Source organism: Leptosomus discolor, chromosome Z (genome assembly GCF_034619465.1).
Source record: "Leptosomus discolor isolate bLepDis1 chromosome Z, bLepDis1.hap2, whole genome shotgun sequence".
NCBI lineage: Eukaryota > Metazoa > Chordata > Aves > Leptosomiformes > Leptosomidae > Leptosomus > Leptosomus discolor.
Window position 1 is genome coordinate 36,432,963 of NC_141419.1, and position 16,633 is coordinate 36,449,595.

The 16,633-nt window shown below is 39.6% G+C and overlaps 1 protein-coding gene across 1 annotated transcript; it reads right to left on the reverse strand.

Annotated features, from left to right (window-relative positions):
- Positions 1-892: 892 nt before the first annotated feature.
- RFK (riboflavin kinase) lies at positions 893-5,087 on the reverse strand. The gene is made up of 4 exons (XM_086480207.1): positions 4,993-5,087; positions 3,260-3,411; positions 1,812-1,914; positions 893-1,220 (listed from the first exon to the last, which is right to left on the reverse strand). The coding sequence occupies exons 1-4, from the start codon at positions 5,072-5,074 to the stop codon at positions 1,090-1,092; spliced, it is 468 nt and encodes a 155-aa protein (XP_086336333.1). The 5' UTR covers positions 5,075-5,087; the 3' UTR covers positions 893-1,089.
- Positions 5,088-16,633: the final 11,546 nt, after the last annotated feature.

Below are 16,633 nucleotides of genomic sequence, written 5' to 3' on the forward strand. Positions count from 1 at the left end.
ACCAATATCCACTATAGTTTTGATATATTATTCCATGAATCCCCAAAAGCTTTCACTTGTGTATCAATCTACTTGGTCAGAGAAAACCTTGGCTCTTACCTGCACTTGGTGCAGAGTGTTGATGAGGTTTTTCTGTGCCTTACAATGTCAATCTTGAAGTCAGCCATTTCATTGCCAGTACACTGAATAAGCCCAAGGTTCTCCCCATTTTACGATGGCAAATGCCAGCAGCACACAAAATGCAAAGTTGGCTTTCATTATCTCTTTTGCCTTAAGGCCCAACAAGCAGAAGTCTTGTTATGCTGTTTCTGCATCTTTTGTGCCTGACCCTTTAAAGTTCATCAACTTTCACACTGTCATTCATCTACTGAATTTCAGTGAAATGCTTCTTCAGAAGTAAATGACATAGGTCATGTATTTTCATAAGTACATTCTATTATGAAGAAGTGTATCTCAGATTCCAGTAACTTAATGAGCAACAGTGATTTCCTCCATTTCAAATAAACTTAAAATAAATAATTCCAATTAAAATAACAGCTTCCATCATGACAGCTGCGTAGCATATAAAAAATAAGAACTATAGAGAATTATCTTGCTATCATTATCCAATCATTGGTTTCCTGCACCACAGGAAAGTTCTGACTCAATCCATAACAAAATTTTCTAAGCTACAGCTAAAATCCAGACGTTAAGGATGACATAAAACTGGGAAAAAGAGGTTGGAATAACATTCTGTATGTTAAAAACAGACATTCTTCACTTAAGTGAACTATCCATTCCTTAGGGTCAGAAGAGATCACGATGAACTTTGGTCATGTTCTGCATGTGCTTGGGTCTCTGAACAACTGGTAACTTTACAATGCACAGTTTATCTGTAAGGACCTAAAACTGCCTTCTGCTCCTCTTGCATGACCAGGTTAACGACGAATTAACACAAGGAAAGTAGAATTATCTTGTATGGTTGGTTCCAACCTCGGTTACCTGAACAGACCTATGACAACAAAGTATCTATAAAAGCAGTGCAAATATAAAAGCTCCATGACAGGGGAGAAAAATAAAAAGAAAAAAATAAAAGCAGCACGGATTTGCTCAGTGGTTGTTCACTATTTTGCCTTCTGGTAGATGAAAGAAGTTGTCTTCTTTGAGTTTAAGATGTTCTGGTAAATCTAGCTGTCTTTTTGCTTCGTCAATGTCTTCCTGAATTGCTGAAATGAGCGCCTCTGAAAAAGGTAAGAATAGGGATAGTTAAAAGTTGGTTTGAATTCTGAACACACAACTGCAAGCAAAAATATGTACCACAGAATACCATACAACAATCACAGAAGTGGAATATAATTATTACCGTGAGGTCTGAAAGGCAACACGCTTTGGTTTTAAAAGGGCTTTTTTTTTTTTCTTTTTAAACATGCCAGAGTTGCATTTTTCTTCTACCCTCCCCTTGTTCCAAAAGACATTTTAGCAAAAGATCAACAGTTTCATGAACTGTTCCAATTCTAACAGAGCTGCATTTTAAAAAGAAATTAACAGACTAGACTGATGCTTTTATGACAAGCCCATGATTTTAAAATTACTCCTCAGGCAAGTGACGAAACAACATAGTTTTTCAGTGTGATAGATTGGCAGATATGGGGGTATGGTTCTGATTTTCTTAATTAAACCAACTTGAACATTCAGCTTATGAAAACATTTTACTGACATTTCAAAGTTTAACAGATAAAACATCTCATTATGGAAACAGAGACGGTGAAGACACAGTACTTGCATGAGTAAGACAAAAACAGATTAGTTTGAGGGAAACCTGCAATACTGACCTAAGGAATCAAAGTTTTTTTCGGGTCGAATATATCCAATTATGACTATACTAAGAATTTCTCCATAAAAGTCTTCTTTGAAGGTGTGGATAATGTGCGTTTCCTAAAGGAAGAGAAGTAAGTTGGCATTTATGATGAACTTTATTTCCCTCACCGTAAGGACGCACAGCTAATATCCATAATTCAAATTCTCCCCAACACACACCATTAAAAGGGACATTTAGGTTAGCATGTATATTACAAGATTAAAAGGCTAGGGCTTTTGCTTACATTAGGAAGGAGAACAGTACTTTGCATGGAATTTAAGAAAAATTATTCACTAAAGAGTATTCTGATAGCCAAAAAAAAAAAGAAAAAGGCATTACTCAAGAGAAATGCTTCACCACTTCTCAGAGGTAAGACTTCCAAGGTAGCAAATCACAAAAAAGGCTAAATATTTCATTGTTAGGTTGATGCATCCAAATAACTATGAAGATTTTCATTGAAATAGTTGACTTAAGGAGAGCTTTTAGAACCAGCTCACAAGGGAATTGAACAATAAAATTCAAGAAGGAGCAAAGGCAGAGACAGGGTTCCTTCTTACACTCAATATCATTTTATGTACAACTCCATCTCCAACACAGGCCCAGCCACAGCATATACCAGCAGAGATAGCAGATGGAAAGCTCTTGACTACTTGCTCAGAAAAGTTGTCTGCAAAAATTTTGAAGAGTATACATTTGCTTAAGACAAGCATGTTACAGAGTCTTCAAACACTCAGAAGCTTAGAAGCAGAGATTCATGCCCACACAAAAGTGTTTTAAACAATTAAAGCAGAGCTCTGCAAGACCTAGGAAAAGCAGCAGCACTTGACAGCAAGAAAAACACAGCTGTCACAGCTTAGGATTTTAACTCAATTCCTCCACCTTACTATCATGTACCTTCGAATATTTATTCTGTATATCAAGCCACAGCATCTCATGTATTGAATCCATCATTTAAGAGAAGAATTAATAGAAAATCATAACAAACCAGCATGCCCCAACATCTCTTATTTGAAACACAGATAGATTGCAGAGGACAATAGATTAGTGTGTTGCAGCGCATGCTGGGGGCTCTCACAAGCAGTAAATTCGGTGTGTCTATTCAGCTTATATTTAGTTAGCTATCAGCACCGCAGGAAACCACCATTTCAGAAATAATGTTAAATTTTCACTTTGGAATTATTTAAGTAATGATGGAGTAGAAAGAAGAAAATAAACTTTATCCACCTACAGCTGCATACTCTGTGGCTACTGAAAGTATTTTCTTTTCAGAATATAAACATACAATATAGACACCAAATACATTTTTAAGAGCAAACAGAACTTCCAGATCTCATTTATTGATCAAGTTCTGCTTACCTTATTCAAATTCAACATCTGGCTCATTTATTATAACAAAAATCCCCCACAAAGCAAAATTCTTACCACTGATTTCTTAGTATTCTTATAGAAAGGATTCCATCCTATGCTCAACACCATTTTATGCACATCTCCATTTCCAACGCAGGCCCATCCATAGTATATACCAGTAGAGATATCAGATGGAAAGCTTTCAACTACTTGCTCAGAAAAGTTAGCTGCAAAAGTTTTAGAAAGTGTAAAGTGTGAATGACTTTAAGTCAAGGACGTAACAGAATCTTCAAACACTTAAAAGCTAAATGCTTCCCTCTATTTATAAACATAACACTGATGATGATAAGAATGATGCAACATGCCATTTGGCAAAGTATAAATTACAAAACAGCTTCACAAAAATTCAGTCCCAGTGGTAATTCTAGAGTTCTCACATCTCTTATGCATACTACATTTTCTAGTTATACATGTTCTCTTCTGCAGTAATAATTAATAAACATGTAATATATCCAGTCAGATTGAGTTTCACTCTCAGGATAACTATCACAGCTTTAATATGATGAAAGAAAAGAAAATCAAGGTCCTTCTGCACTACAAAACAGCATCTCAGAACTATTTCCTCGTTAGTAAAATAATTACTTATGAAATAAAATATTTGCAAATAAATGAAATTATGATTTAGTCACCTGCCATTTTCGTACAAGTTGCCTTTCAGAGACATCTGTGGATTTCTGGGGTTTTCTTTGAAAGCTACGTATCTACAGTAAAATAAACGCCCTCGTGACTGAACTTAATCTTCTTTTGAAATTACTATCCTGCTACTTCCCACAAAAGTAGATGTCTTCATGCAAGGCATCAAGTTGATTTGAAAGAATTTACAGTTACTGAATTTTTATCAAGCTCACAAGCAGCAACAACTTCCCTCAACCTATCCCCTGACATCAATACACCATTTATGCACAATCACGAGCAAAATTACTAACAGATGCTGCCAGAAATCCAGCACCCTGTAATCAGTCTTGTAAAGATCCCTTGTCTGCTAGGAGTGACTGTCAACTTCCGCGCTGGTCTAACACAGGCCAAAATTCACTTGATTTACACATCTATCTGTATTTAGGCAACTCAAACAGAGATGAGTATATGAAAATATATTTCTTCGTAGGCCAAGTCCACCTGCTCCGTTTCTTAACCTCTGCATTCTTCCTCCTGAACTCCCTTCTTTAAAGCTATTCCCACTGCCTACTCCCTTTTTTGTTCTAATATGAGGTTTACGTGAACGGATGTTTTCCAAGCTGCCACACTGTGCATGTGATCACCTATCTACATCCTGTACATCATCATGACGATCATTAGATGACTGAACAAAAAACAAGACTAAAAGAAACCGCTTAATACAATGGGAGAAAAAAATAACACAAAAAAGGGTACAACGTAAGCAACGCAGGGAAAAAAAAAAAAGTCAGGAAAGGTCTAACACGGAACAAGCCAAGCCCACGCACAGAAAGAGCCAGTCACGCCGACAGCGCAGCTGTGCGGGACAGCGGGGGTCCCCGGACCCCAGCCGAGCCCGGTCGCCCACAGCCGAGCTCCCGCACCGCCATTCGGCGGGACAACCGGCCCCGCGCCCTCCTGCGCGGCAGCGCGGCACCTCTCCGCTCCGGCGGCCTGAGCGGCACAGGCTGCCCAACCCCCCGGGCCCGGGGTCTCCCCGGCGATGACCTTCGGGGGGGTGGGGGGGTGGTGTCACCCTGGCCCCGCCGCGGTAAGCGGCGCCGCCCCCGCGGTGCCCCGCGCCCCCCGCTCACCGGTGGGGATGCCCAGCTCCTTGGAGCCTCTGCCGAAGCCCTTCACCACCTCCCCCCGGCAGAAGTAGGGCAGGTGCCTCATGGCGGCCGGCGGGAGCCGCCAGCAGCTCCCAACCCGACACCCCACAGAACCGTTTCCGCCCGCGTGCCGGCGCTCTCCACCACCTTGCTCTAGGCGCTACCAAACAGAGGGGAGGAACCCGGTGTTACGTTCCAGTTTTCGATTCATGCAGCCCTCTGATACGGATGTCTCCCCTCAAGAATGGACTTGCCCACACCGCCACCCCACCCACGGCGGGGACGGAGCATCTGCGCATGCTCAGTCTGCCGTGCAGCTGCGTCCCTGGGCGTGGTGGTTCAACCGCGGGGGCGCAGGCGGGCTCGGAGGGAAGGGGAAGGGGAAGGGGCGGGGGAAGGGGAAGGGGCGGGGGCAGGGGAAGGGGCGGGGGCGGGGGCGGGGGCAGGGGCGGGGCCGGGGGCGCGCCGCGCCGCGCCACGCCACGCCACGCTGCGCCACCTGGCAGGTCTACCTCGCCTCGCGTCGCCTCGCGGAAATCTCTTTAATGCCTTTCGGTGATTAACACTCTCTTTTATATGGCCCTGACCCAGCTCAAATAAATCGAGTTTGCGTGAGTTCAAACCAGTATTATTAAGCGTGAAAAACGTCCGTAATCTGTCTAAAGTACAGGGCAGACAGCCCGCCGGCAGACGGGCTGTTCATGTCGGTGGTTTGTGCGCCGTTCAAGTGCTGGGGTCTCACTCGGCACTGCTGTGCTGCACTTAAGCGTATTTGTGTATAAACGCGCATAGGTATCTAGAAATACCACCGAAGACCTTGAAGTGAATTTCCAGTCTTTCCCCTTTTTTCTTCTAGAACACAGTGGCTAATTTTACCTGTTTGATATAAGCTACAAAAAAATACTCCAGGACTTACCTCTAATTCTGTTAGCTATTTTTTTAATGGGGAAAAGCTGCGCTAGCACGTATGACTTATGCTTGTATCTAATTGCTTTCCAAGTAAATAACTTTTATAAGTGGGAACTGTTCTGAGAAGCTGATTGTGCTGTGAAACACCGAGTGCTACCAGTTCATGGAAGCTGTGGACACAAACTGTTTTATGTAAGAAGGCCAAGATTATTTTTAAAAGTGAATCTGCCTCAAACTTATCCTCTTCTTTTTTTCTTTTTTCTCTTATCCCAATTCCCCACAATCCTTTTCATGCTAATATTTAAATTCATTACCTCAGTTTGAGTAGCTTTGGCTTACAGTCATCATGTATGTAGCTGTCACTGAGCGACAGAGTGGTGATAGTATATATGTAAGAAGGAAAAGTGAAAGAGGAAGATGTCCTAAGTACGCTGCTGCTGCATGTGTTCTGTTCTGCTGTCTCTGAGCATATAGAGAATAGTATTATCAGTGATACTTCGTAATGGAAGTGTCTCCGATACTAAGTCCAAATTCCGAAGCTGTTACATAGTTGCTTAAGTAATGACAGACCACTGACAGTTGACAGTGCGAGGCCACGGCCATTAGAACTGTTAGTTTGTGTTGGCTTAAGTGCAAGAAAAAAACCAAAACAAATTATATTTTCCAGAATATGTTTCTTCCTGGTAGTAATTAATTGTGCACCAGGTTATAATTGGTATTTAAGGATACATATTTGTGTTCTTCGTGTGTTTTTTTGTTTGGTTTTTTTTTTTTGGGGGGGGGGGGTGGTGTTGATGTTGTTTGTTGTGTTGTTTGTTTTGTTGTTGTTTGGTGGTTGGTTTTTTTTTGGTAAGGAATCCATCTTTTCAGAATAAAAGTTGATGTTCTTGTGATATCCACAAGATGGCATGCAATGTCTTCTTTTTCAATGTCTGTACGGTTGGGACAAAGGTTTACAATCTCCTCACTAACAGAAGACCTTGAGAAACAGTAAGTCAAGGAAGTATTTGTTTAAGAACTACGTGGTTAGGTAATTTCACAGAAATCTAATTGATTACTTCTATCTCATTCTGTCAATTATTTGTAATGTTAATAATTTTTATCAGTTACTGTGATGAGTTGCTGCGATCCAGCTAAAACTTAAGCTGTCTTTGATACTAGATATGTTTTTATTTTGTTATTAATTTTACTTAGTTCATACTGGAGAGGGGGATCTTGAATGAGTAGGATTTAGTTACCTGGACTAAAATTTAGTAGAGTTAGTAGACATGTTTCTTCCAGAAGTGTTGCCAAATTTTAGTGATAAGTGTGTCTGCTAGCATTGTCAGCCAAAAGAAATGCAGTTTGGTAGTTCATACCTGCAACAAGAAGACTCAGGCTCTATTTCAGGCAGCTAGGAAGGAACTTCTGTTCCCTGCTTGTGCTAATTTATCGACAGCTATTGTTGTTAGTGAAAAGTTTTAAATATTTTTCTACTGTATAAGTGTATACAGCTGTAGAAATCGGAATAAAGAAAACAGAGCCTGTGATATGTCATCTGTGTCAGGCCCTTGTCAGATTACCTGACTGAGTATAAGCTTTGTGAACTCATCATATTAACCAGTGTTTAATGAAACACAGAACATATGTTCATCTTGTTTCATAGTAAAACACATGACTTATATCACATCACAACCCTGTGCCACAGCCCGCCTTTCCTGCTGCTGTGCTGCACAAAGATGCATTCCTAGGCATGGCTTAAGGTGAGAGGAGGAATATCCTGCTTCCTCCATGTAAGATGGAAAAATTGCAAAAAAGTATCTGCTGGATACTGGCATATTCTATAGGGCTGTCCTAGCCAAGATAGAAGTTCTGGTTACACCAGGCTTGGTGAAATATTCAGGAGGTGACTCAGAAAAAAAGACTACAATGCAGTAAAACTAGTAGCATTTTAACCAGCTCCTTGGAAGTTTCTTTTCCCGGGATAACAAAACTGCCATTGATTTGGGAGTTCAAATCGAGGACACTGGCACGCCTTACTTTTAGTGGGCCGAAACCAGGTAATGAAATCAGAGTACACAGATACATACAAAACATTCCTGCAAGAATGTCTTGTAAACAAACGTGTTTTGAAAGTATTTTTCCTGTATTTCGGTCTGGAATAACAAACCACAGAAGTTAATTTTTTTAATTTATTTTTTTTTTAACAGCCTGAAATTTTGCTCCATTTGAAAATACCAAATTCTAGAAGAAATAGCTTCAGATTAATGTGATGGCTACTAAGTCTGCCTTAGATTACAGTGAAGTAACAGGTAGTTTCAATGTCAGCATAGTAAGACATAGCTGATGTTAGCTACTGAATGGCCTCTGGTAATCATAGAAAATTCTAGCAACTATCATTTGTACTTCACTAAATGATGTATGAGAGACAAAGCTTGTTTGGTTATTTACTGGTGCAATTCAGATATTGCAGAAATATGGCATAAAAGTCTAGAGCTTGGTGCTTTTTGAAAGATTGTATCAATGTGTTAAAATATTCACTCAGCTTTTGAATCACCATTTCTCTTTATAGTGCCTTTTCTCCACACTGAAGCCTCAACTGGCTTCTTGAAAAATGCACAGCACTGCTTTCCACTAGCCTAACTGCTTTCCCTTGTCTCTTGACAGCATTGTATTGTGTCATGTGGACATGCTTCATGGTTAGCACTTAAAATTCTCTATATTTTAAAACTGCTGAAGAACCCAAGCTTTTTTGCAAAGAGTTTTTAAATGCATTTTACAACCCTCCCTATTTGTCCATTATCTAAAAATAGTTTAATAGGCATCTCAGATTAAATAACTGTGATCTAACTAGTTCCGATTAGGCTGAATCTTGATGATAGCCATCTGAATTTCAGGTGTATATCACACATATTTTTTCCAGCTGCAGCTGACCCAGATCAAAATATTTGTGACAAGCCTGTCATATGTTATAAAAACAATTAAAACCTTTCATTTAGTTTTCTAACCTGCTACAAAATGAAACTTACAAAGCATCCTTATTAATGATTTGGTGCAATCTTCAAGAGAATCCTGCCAACAAAGGCTTTGCTAGCACAAGAAATGTAGTCCAGGGCAAGGCATCTCAGGCAACTTCCACCCTTGAAGATAACTAGGTAAGAGTCTCATATGTTTGGGAGTCTGTGTTCTGAAAAACTTTGCATTTCTGAACAATCAACACAAATTTCTACCAGGAATCCCACAATGAAATGTAGAAGAACAAGACTGGGGATGTCAGTGAAGTAGGTTAGGAGATGTTTACTCTGTTGTCATGAGTTATGCAATGCCTTGCAGATGAATAGGTGTTAGGCAACTTGGAGGTTAGCGTCAAGCTATTTCTGATCTGTATTCCTGCAGAAATGGCATGTAAGCGGTAATAATGTGTTACAGGAGGTAGTTAGCTGAGATCTGTTAAGAAAGCTACAATGGGACAGGCAATGGATTTTTCAGCTCATTAAATGTAACAAAAACCAGAAATAACTTCATTTCAAATTTTAGTGAATCAAATATGTGCTGCTGGTTCCCAAGCATATGCAGGGGATGCCTGCATTTGTGACAGCAATGCCATCTGTATAAGGCACCCACTCTTTCATTTAGCAATCTTATTTCTCCTGCCTATTGAAGAAATAGCCCTAATCATCGCTCGTGCCTGCACTGCAGAAACCCTTCTCTATGCACGCTATTTGACTGCAATCTCATGTTTTTTTAACACAGGAAGCATTTGTACGAAGAGGGAAAGTGTTATCCATAGTTTCCGCTCTTGGAGTTTTTTGAGCTACATTCCAGTTGTTATGCATGCAATCCCAGTACCCTTGCAAGCAGCCTGTGCCAGACCCATCCATGCTGTGGACAAAAGCGTTACTCCACATCAGTGCCCTGAAAGTTGTCTCGCTGTGGGATTCTGCAGTCATTTGCCCTTGCCAGTAAACCTGGCCTGGTGCTGCCTTACCTGTCTGCAGAGTCAAATAGAATTTATGAATACAAAAAACATGTATAAAAAAGAACCCCAGAAGTAATACAAGATCAGCTTCTGATTTCTTTTGTTCTGGAGCTAGCGGAGGGAAATAAGGCCCTAAAGTTAAAAGAGGAATTAAAATTTGTGACCCTAGCTCAAGCAATTCCTTTAAAATTATTTCCTTGCAGCGATTACACAGAACAGACAACAGCAATACTGATTTCATAAACACAAACACTAATAAACTGGATGAAGCTTAACCATGTTTGGCTTTAAACAATTAAGGACGAAACCAAGCTACTTTTTCTCCAAAGCTAGCTCTTCACCTATAGACAGGAAAATTATTATTAGAAGCAATGTTTAGAAACAATAAGAAAAAGTCATTTTTTTCTGCATAGTTGTTCCTAAACCATATCCTACCCCGATGTGAAACAGAGCATAACTCTCATATCTGCTGTCTAATTGTACTAAATATGAAAGGATAAAAGGCTGATCCTAGGGTCAGGGCTACTAACAAATAACCGTTACTTACCTATCCACATGTTTCCTGCTCTTTTTTTGCAATGCGTCATGCATTTAGGGTGCGCACTGTGTAATAAATAAATATCACCCGTATCAGCAAGCAAGGTGTTAAAGAAGAAAGTAGCCCTACTGAAATACTTGGAATTGACTTGTTACATCAGTTTCACTTCCTCATGTAACTCCTTCCAACTTGTTTGAAGTTCAAACCCTTGCACCATAGTTTCTTTCTCCTTTCTCTCTGGTTTCTTTGACTTTTTACTCAGCAGCATGCAACCTGTGTTAATACCATTGCAAAAGTGGCAATGATTCATATGCCAAAGAGTTGGATCTGGTAACATGGGAGACGCCAAACACAGGGCTGCAAACAAGGAGAATATGTCCTTTGGCTCAAGCATGTCTAGCAGGTTGTATCCTTACTCGGAAGTTTGTATTAAATAGCCTTTTGTAACCAGGATATCAGCCTTATTCCAGCCACTGTTGCATCACCAGTTTGTCTCACAGGGCTCCTTCCAGCGTGACACTGGCTCTGCCTTTGTCCCCAAGCTCTGCTTTTTTTCCTGAATGAGACCTGCTGGTTTCTAGTGAGTTCTTTGGTGGGTGATGGCAACTGAACACTGATAGTGATATGGGAAGCTAATATACATGCCATATATGAAGACTGACAGAGCTGCCCTCAAAGCTGCTCTCAACCGAAGAGCAGCAAGGATTGCACGGTCTGACTAACTCAGCTGGTATGTTTGTTGCTAAATTAATTACATTGTGGAAGCACTATGTGCTTCTCCCGCATTTCTCCCAGTTAAGCTGCATCCATTAGAAACAAAAACGACTGTTTTGCTCATTGGGAGTTATAATTAACAATCACTCCTTCCACCACCATGGTGCCCGCCCCCCCCCCCCACCCCCAAAAAAAAAAAAAAAAAAACAACCAAAAAACCAACAAACAATAAAACCCAAACCAAACCCCAAAACCTCAGGAGGGTTTTAGGACATCTCTTATTCCACTTAATTTCTCAAGGGTATCCTGAGCTGCAGAGATTTAAAACAGCCCATCTAACTCAGTAGTGGAGATGTTCTAATGAGTTTTCCTACATTATTAATATCACTACCTCCTGCACCTGGATTGCCCATTTTGACCAACGCTATTTACCTTAGAATAGAAATACCAGTGGAAACCCATAATTTATGCTACAAAACAGGTTAAGCAGAAGATTCTGTAGAGCCTGCTTTAACTATAAAACTAATTATCCCCACAAACTCAGGGGTTTTCATAGCTATCGTCAGTGTAGTATCAGATAGGTTTAATAAAGAGATTCATATAGTCCTTTGTTGCCTAAAAAATAAATCAGAGATTAGTAAATGCCATCATGAATTTTTGCAGCCTTGTACTTGCACTTGTACTTGGCAGCCAGGGTGTACTAACACAGAACAGATTTTTCAGGTATTGCAAAAGATTTACTTGTGAGTGAAAAAGGGCATCATATTCTAAGGCGGTTTGAATAATCTTGCACTTCCTTCTTTGACAGAAGAGAAGAAATAGTCTCTCTAGTTTTCAGATTGATATTTTCTTACAAGTGACTTCAACAGTCATAACTGTCTCTAGAGGTAAGTAAGGTGTCCCAAAAGCATTCAAACTATTTTGTCTGATACTAGAGAACATAAAAAAAAACTGTGAAAACTGATGTTTTCTTCTTCTTTTAAGAAGAAATCAAGTGACGGAAAAGAATCTGTACAAACGTCTATTTTGAGCTAAAATTTTGTTTTCATGCTAAATATTTAATAAATTTTTACTGCCCATAGTAGCCCTGTTAACTGAACATAAGTTTCTGAACCTGTTGCCTTTTTGAGGGACTTAATATCAAATGACTCAGAAGTTCAATATATTCTGAAAAGTCTGAGAAGAAGCTGTGAAACAACACATACCAACATCAACTTTGGTTCACAGCACTGTCCTATTCCTGACAGCTCACTGTCCACATCACTCCTTGATAGGCAACTCATAATCCTTCAAACGGTCAAATTTAGAAACAAAGCAGCAAAAAAGGAAGAGAAACAAACAATGTGAGGACAATGCTCATAGAAAAGGCACAAATGTGACTTCATGGGCTTTTTGGTATCACTGTGTTTAGTTTCATTTCAGTAATAGATATGCACATGACCTTATTAATTACCACATTGGGTTGAGACTTTGCATACCTAAGGTTCAGACTCACAGTTTGTGGCCTCGCCCAACTGAGTGAGAACACTCACTTGTGCAAGTTTTTCTCCGTGTGAATGACATTATTACACTCAGTATCTCCCATTCACTCTCACTGCAGCCAGGTGGAAAGCACACATGGCTGAACCTGGAAGTTCGAGGAAGCTCTGTTGTTCTGACCTTTCTTATGTAAGAATTTAATCAGCTTCTCCATCTGCTTTAATTGTAGCTTTGTTATAGACTCCTTCCAAGGGCTTGGATTAGTGAATTAATAGAGAAAAGGCTAACAAAAGACAATTGTTTACCTGAGCACTCAAAAATGCTGCCAAATTGGTGTCGACTTGTTTATGTCATTTAGCTAGTTTTTGAGTGAATGTCAACACTGTATTTAAACAATGAAAATGTCAATATGGAGTTGAAAGGCCTTCCGTTTCAGTCCTTAAAATATTGCTGAATTAGACAATTACTTAAAGGTTATCCTCCACTTTCTTGACAAGTACTTCTGCTAAATACATTTGTGTCAGACAGCTTCCCTGTCTATCGTTTTTGATAAATTCATAAAATACATTCACAGCAGCTTCACTTGCCCAAGAACACTTGAAGGATCTCAAAGGATTTATGACCATTTCTCAGTAAATATTAGAATATATTAAGTGATTAAAACCAAAATTCTAGCCAACAAATATCCCTAACACCTTGATCTAATAGGTTGCTTAAATATCAAGTCAAATTCTGATTTCAGATACCTCAGTTTAAATACTCAGGGTTTTTTTTGAAATCAATTGAATTATAATGACTTAAATAAAAATAAATGACAGGAAAGCCTCACTCTATACTTTACTTCTTCACAGTGTAATGAAACACTGTCAGTTTTACCTATGTGAGCTAGTTGTCCATGCATATGTCTGCCAGGAATATGGATTATATTCAATTTTAAATTAGTGAAAAAGGTAAGTGATTTTTATTCAGAAATTCCAAAGTTAACCAATTTCTGAAGAATCATGCCTGATGCATAAAAGGTTCTCTAATGCGTTCTTGCTTCATTAGCAGACACTCAGTATGTTCAGCATTAAGTGACAGGATTAACATCTAACAATCCATTTTATGCTTCTTCACAAGTAAGATGTGCAATGCCATATTTTGCCATGGTAGGATTGAGGATTGTTTCGGTTTTTTCTTCTTTTTGACTCCGAATGTAGCTGTTGCCATGCACGTATATGAGAGAGGAGAAATAAGGTGCACAGTCTGTGGTTGGTTCTTTATTTCTGTGAGAACACCAAGCCGGTTTCCCAGAATAGTCTATCAATACCTTAAACTTCTTAGTACAGAAAGTTGCAGCAGTATGCCAAAGAAACAAAACTGTCAACACTGGACTTCACTCTGAACTCTAAGTGAATATTTACATGTTTTAGGCTCAGACTATGGAGTGTCTTGAACATATCTTGAGATATTACACAGAAGGTGGCTGCAAGAAGAAAAGGTTGCAAAAGTTTTGGACAGTCATGTCAATAACTGCAGCAATGCAACAGCTACATCGCAGAACATTTAATGAGAAAACCTCAAAGCACTTCACTGAAGAAATAATTGCCCTTTTTATTTAATTCAGAATCCACAGAAACCAGAAAATCTGTACATCATGTTCCCTTTCTTCTTGGTTTGCACTAAAAACACATGTTTGCAAAGGCAAGGCTTCAGGCTGCATTATTAGAAAGGCTTCTTTGTATTTACTGCAGTGCAGTTTTTCAGATTGAGACAACCTCTCTTTATTTCTCATTCCTCTTCTGGCTTGGTGCTAGAAAGTAACAGGCTACAAGTCTCCTCACACAACAGCTTTTTCACTTCAAATTATTGAAAGAACAGTGATTTGCTTGAATGATTTTCTCTGCTGTATCAATTTATATCACTACATCTTGTTGGTGTCTGCTTGAGTAGGGATTTTTGGCATCACACTTGCTTATGATCTTCCTTTTCCTTACTTTAGACAACATGGGGAAGAAGGTGGCAACAATTCTAATTCCTAGCAGAGCTACAGATATGACTTTCAGGCATGTGGCAGCAAGCTGGGACAAAAAACCACACTAGAATATTTGTTTATAAAATTTTTCACTGCTAAAACTTCTTACATTTTAGTGCAAACCGCTGGATTTTGCTTGGAAATCAGGGTTGTTTGTTGCTCTCTGTTTATTTATTTATTTTACAGACCTCTTCCTTATATAGAGTTATTTCACTGTTTCAAGAGGTGACCAGCAGTGAAAGATCCCTCTGGACTTCTCACAAGGAAAAGGTATGTTATTTTTCAAAAGTTTCGTTCTTTTAAGCACTGAAAACCTTTTAAGAAAACAGAGCTGGTCTTGAGGACTTAGTACAGTACTGAAAGCAAGAAATGAAACCCTTTCTTTCTCACAAGCTTCTTACTTATAATTCATCATCAAGAGGTAAACACTTAATGATTTTTTGGTTGTGTTTATTTTTTTCTGAATATTTACCTCTGCCACAAAACACCACCACCTATGAATACTACATGATGAGACTCGGCTTAGGAAAAGAAAGACCAACGGAAAAAAAATTCAAAGAGATCCAGCAGGAATTTTGTCACCAAGAAAGGCTCAATGGAGCTGCTCGAAACAAATAGGACGAGAAACTTGTTTTGTCCTGGATATTTGAGATTACTTTAATAATTGATGCATAAGGGAAACTATATGTTTATCAGACTGTGCTAAAGAAAGCTACTAAGTATTCTTGTCCTAGGAAGTATGAAACTGTTAAAAGGTACCAGGTATGCACAAGAAATTTATTAAGTTCTTACAAGAGACCTCAATTTTATAGGCAGTCTTAAAGTCTTAGGTAACCTCTTGTTCAGCATCTGTCTGCGACAGACATGAGACGCTCAAACCCGAATAAGATGTTTACACAGAACCCAGATTTAAACTTAGAATAAAAAAGGAGCGGTGAAATGCAGAATGTAAATTGACTAGCCTGTAATTAGGACCCCACACTTGTCCTCCAGGGCAGGTCAATAATGGACTACATGACCAAACCTCTAACTCTTGGGAACATATAGAAACAAGACAGATTTGGAAACTTAAGTCTGCAAAATCAATAGAATGAGTTTGGAAAGGGCACTGTGAAAGACTGTATAAAGTGTGTAAGAAATACACATTTCAGCAGTGTCCATGCTTTTGATGAAATTGCTACATTTCCAAGAACTTAAGCCATCTGCAAAAGTCCGTGGACAAAGATGAAATTCGTAATAAATGTTAAAGTATATACTCTTACTCTACGGCACACCAGTGCTGACTCTGGGAACTATTCAACATGCAGTTGTACGTAGTAATATGAATAAAAACATTGTGATTTATGGTGATGTGCCATTTATATGATTGTATGACATCTAAGCTTACAGTAAAGACACAAACAGGCAATAATCAGACCACATACCAGGGACAATTATTATAGGTTCATGTGTACTAAATATGCAAGTTAGAGACAACGACAACAACGTTGTGTTGCGGAGATTTCGCAATGGCCACCTAGTCCATGTTAGGAATTATGCGGATGCCACCTCAACAGGGCTGGGCCCTAGGTTCCTGCTTGAAGAAGACAAGTCACCAATCTGCTGAGTAAATGGTTTATTTGTTCGACATATGGAGCAGCTTAAGCTGGGTGCCTCCAAGGAGGGACCCCCATTGCAGACGGTGCATCACAATTATACCCTTACAGACAGATTTCCTAGAACATGAACATGAGAGATTATAAAACAGTTTATTGTGGAATTGTTGCTCACAGTTTGTATTGTTTTGATAGCAGGAAGGCTGCAGGGGTGGCTTCTGTCAGAGGACACTAGAAGCTTCCCCCATGTCCAACAGAGCCAATGGTAGCCGGCTCCAAGACGGACCTGTCACTGGCCAAGGCTGAGCCCATCAGCGACAGTGGTAGCCTTTGGGATAACACACTGAAGAATGGGGGGAAAAGTCACTGTGCAGGAGCGACTGTAGCCAGAGAGAGGAGGGAGAACATGTAAGAGA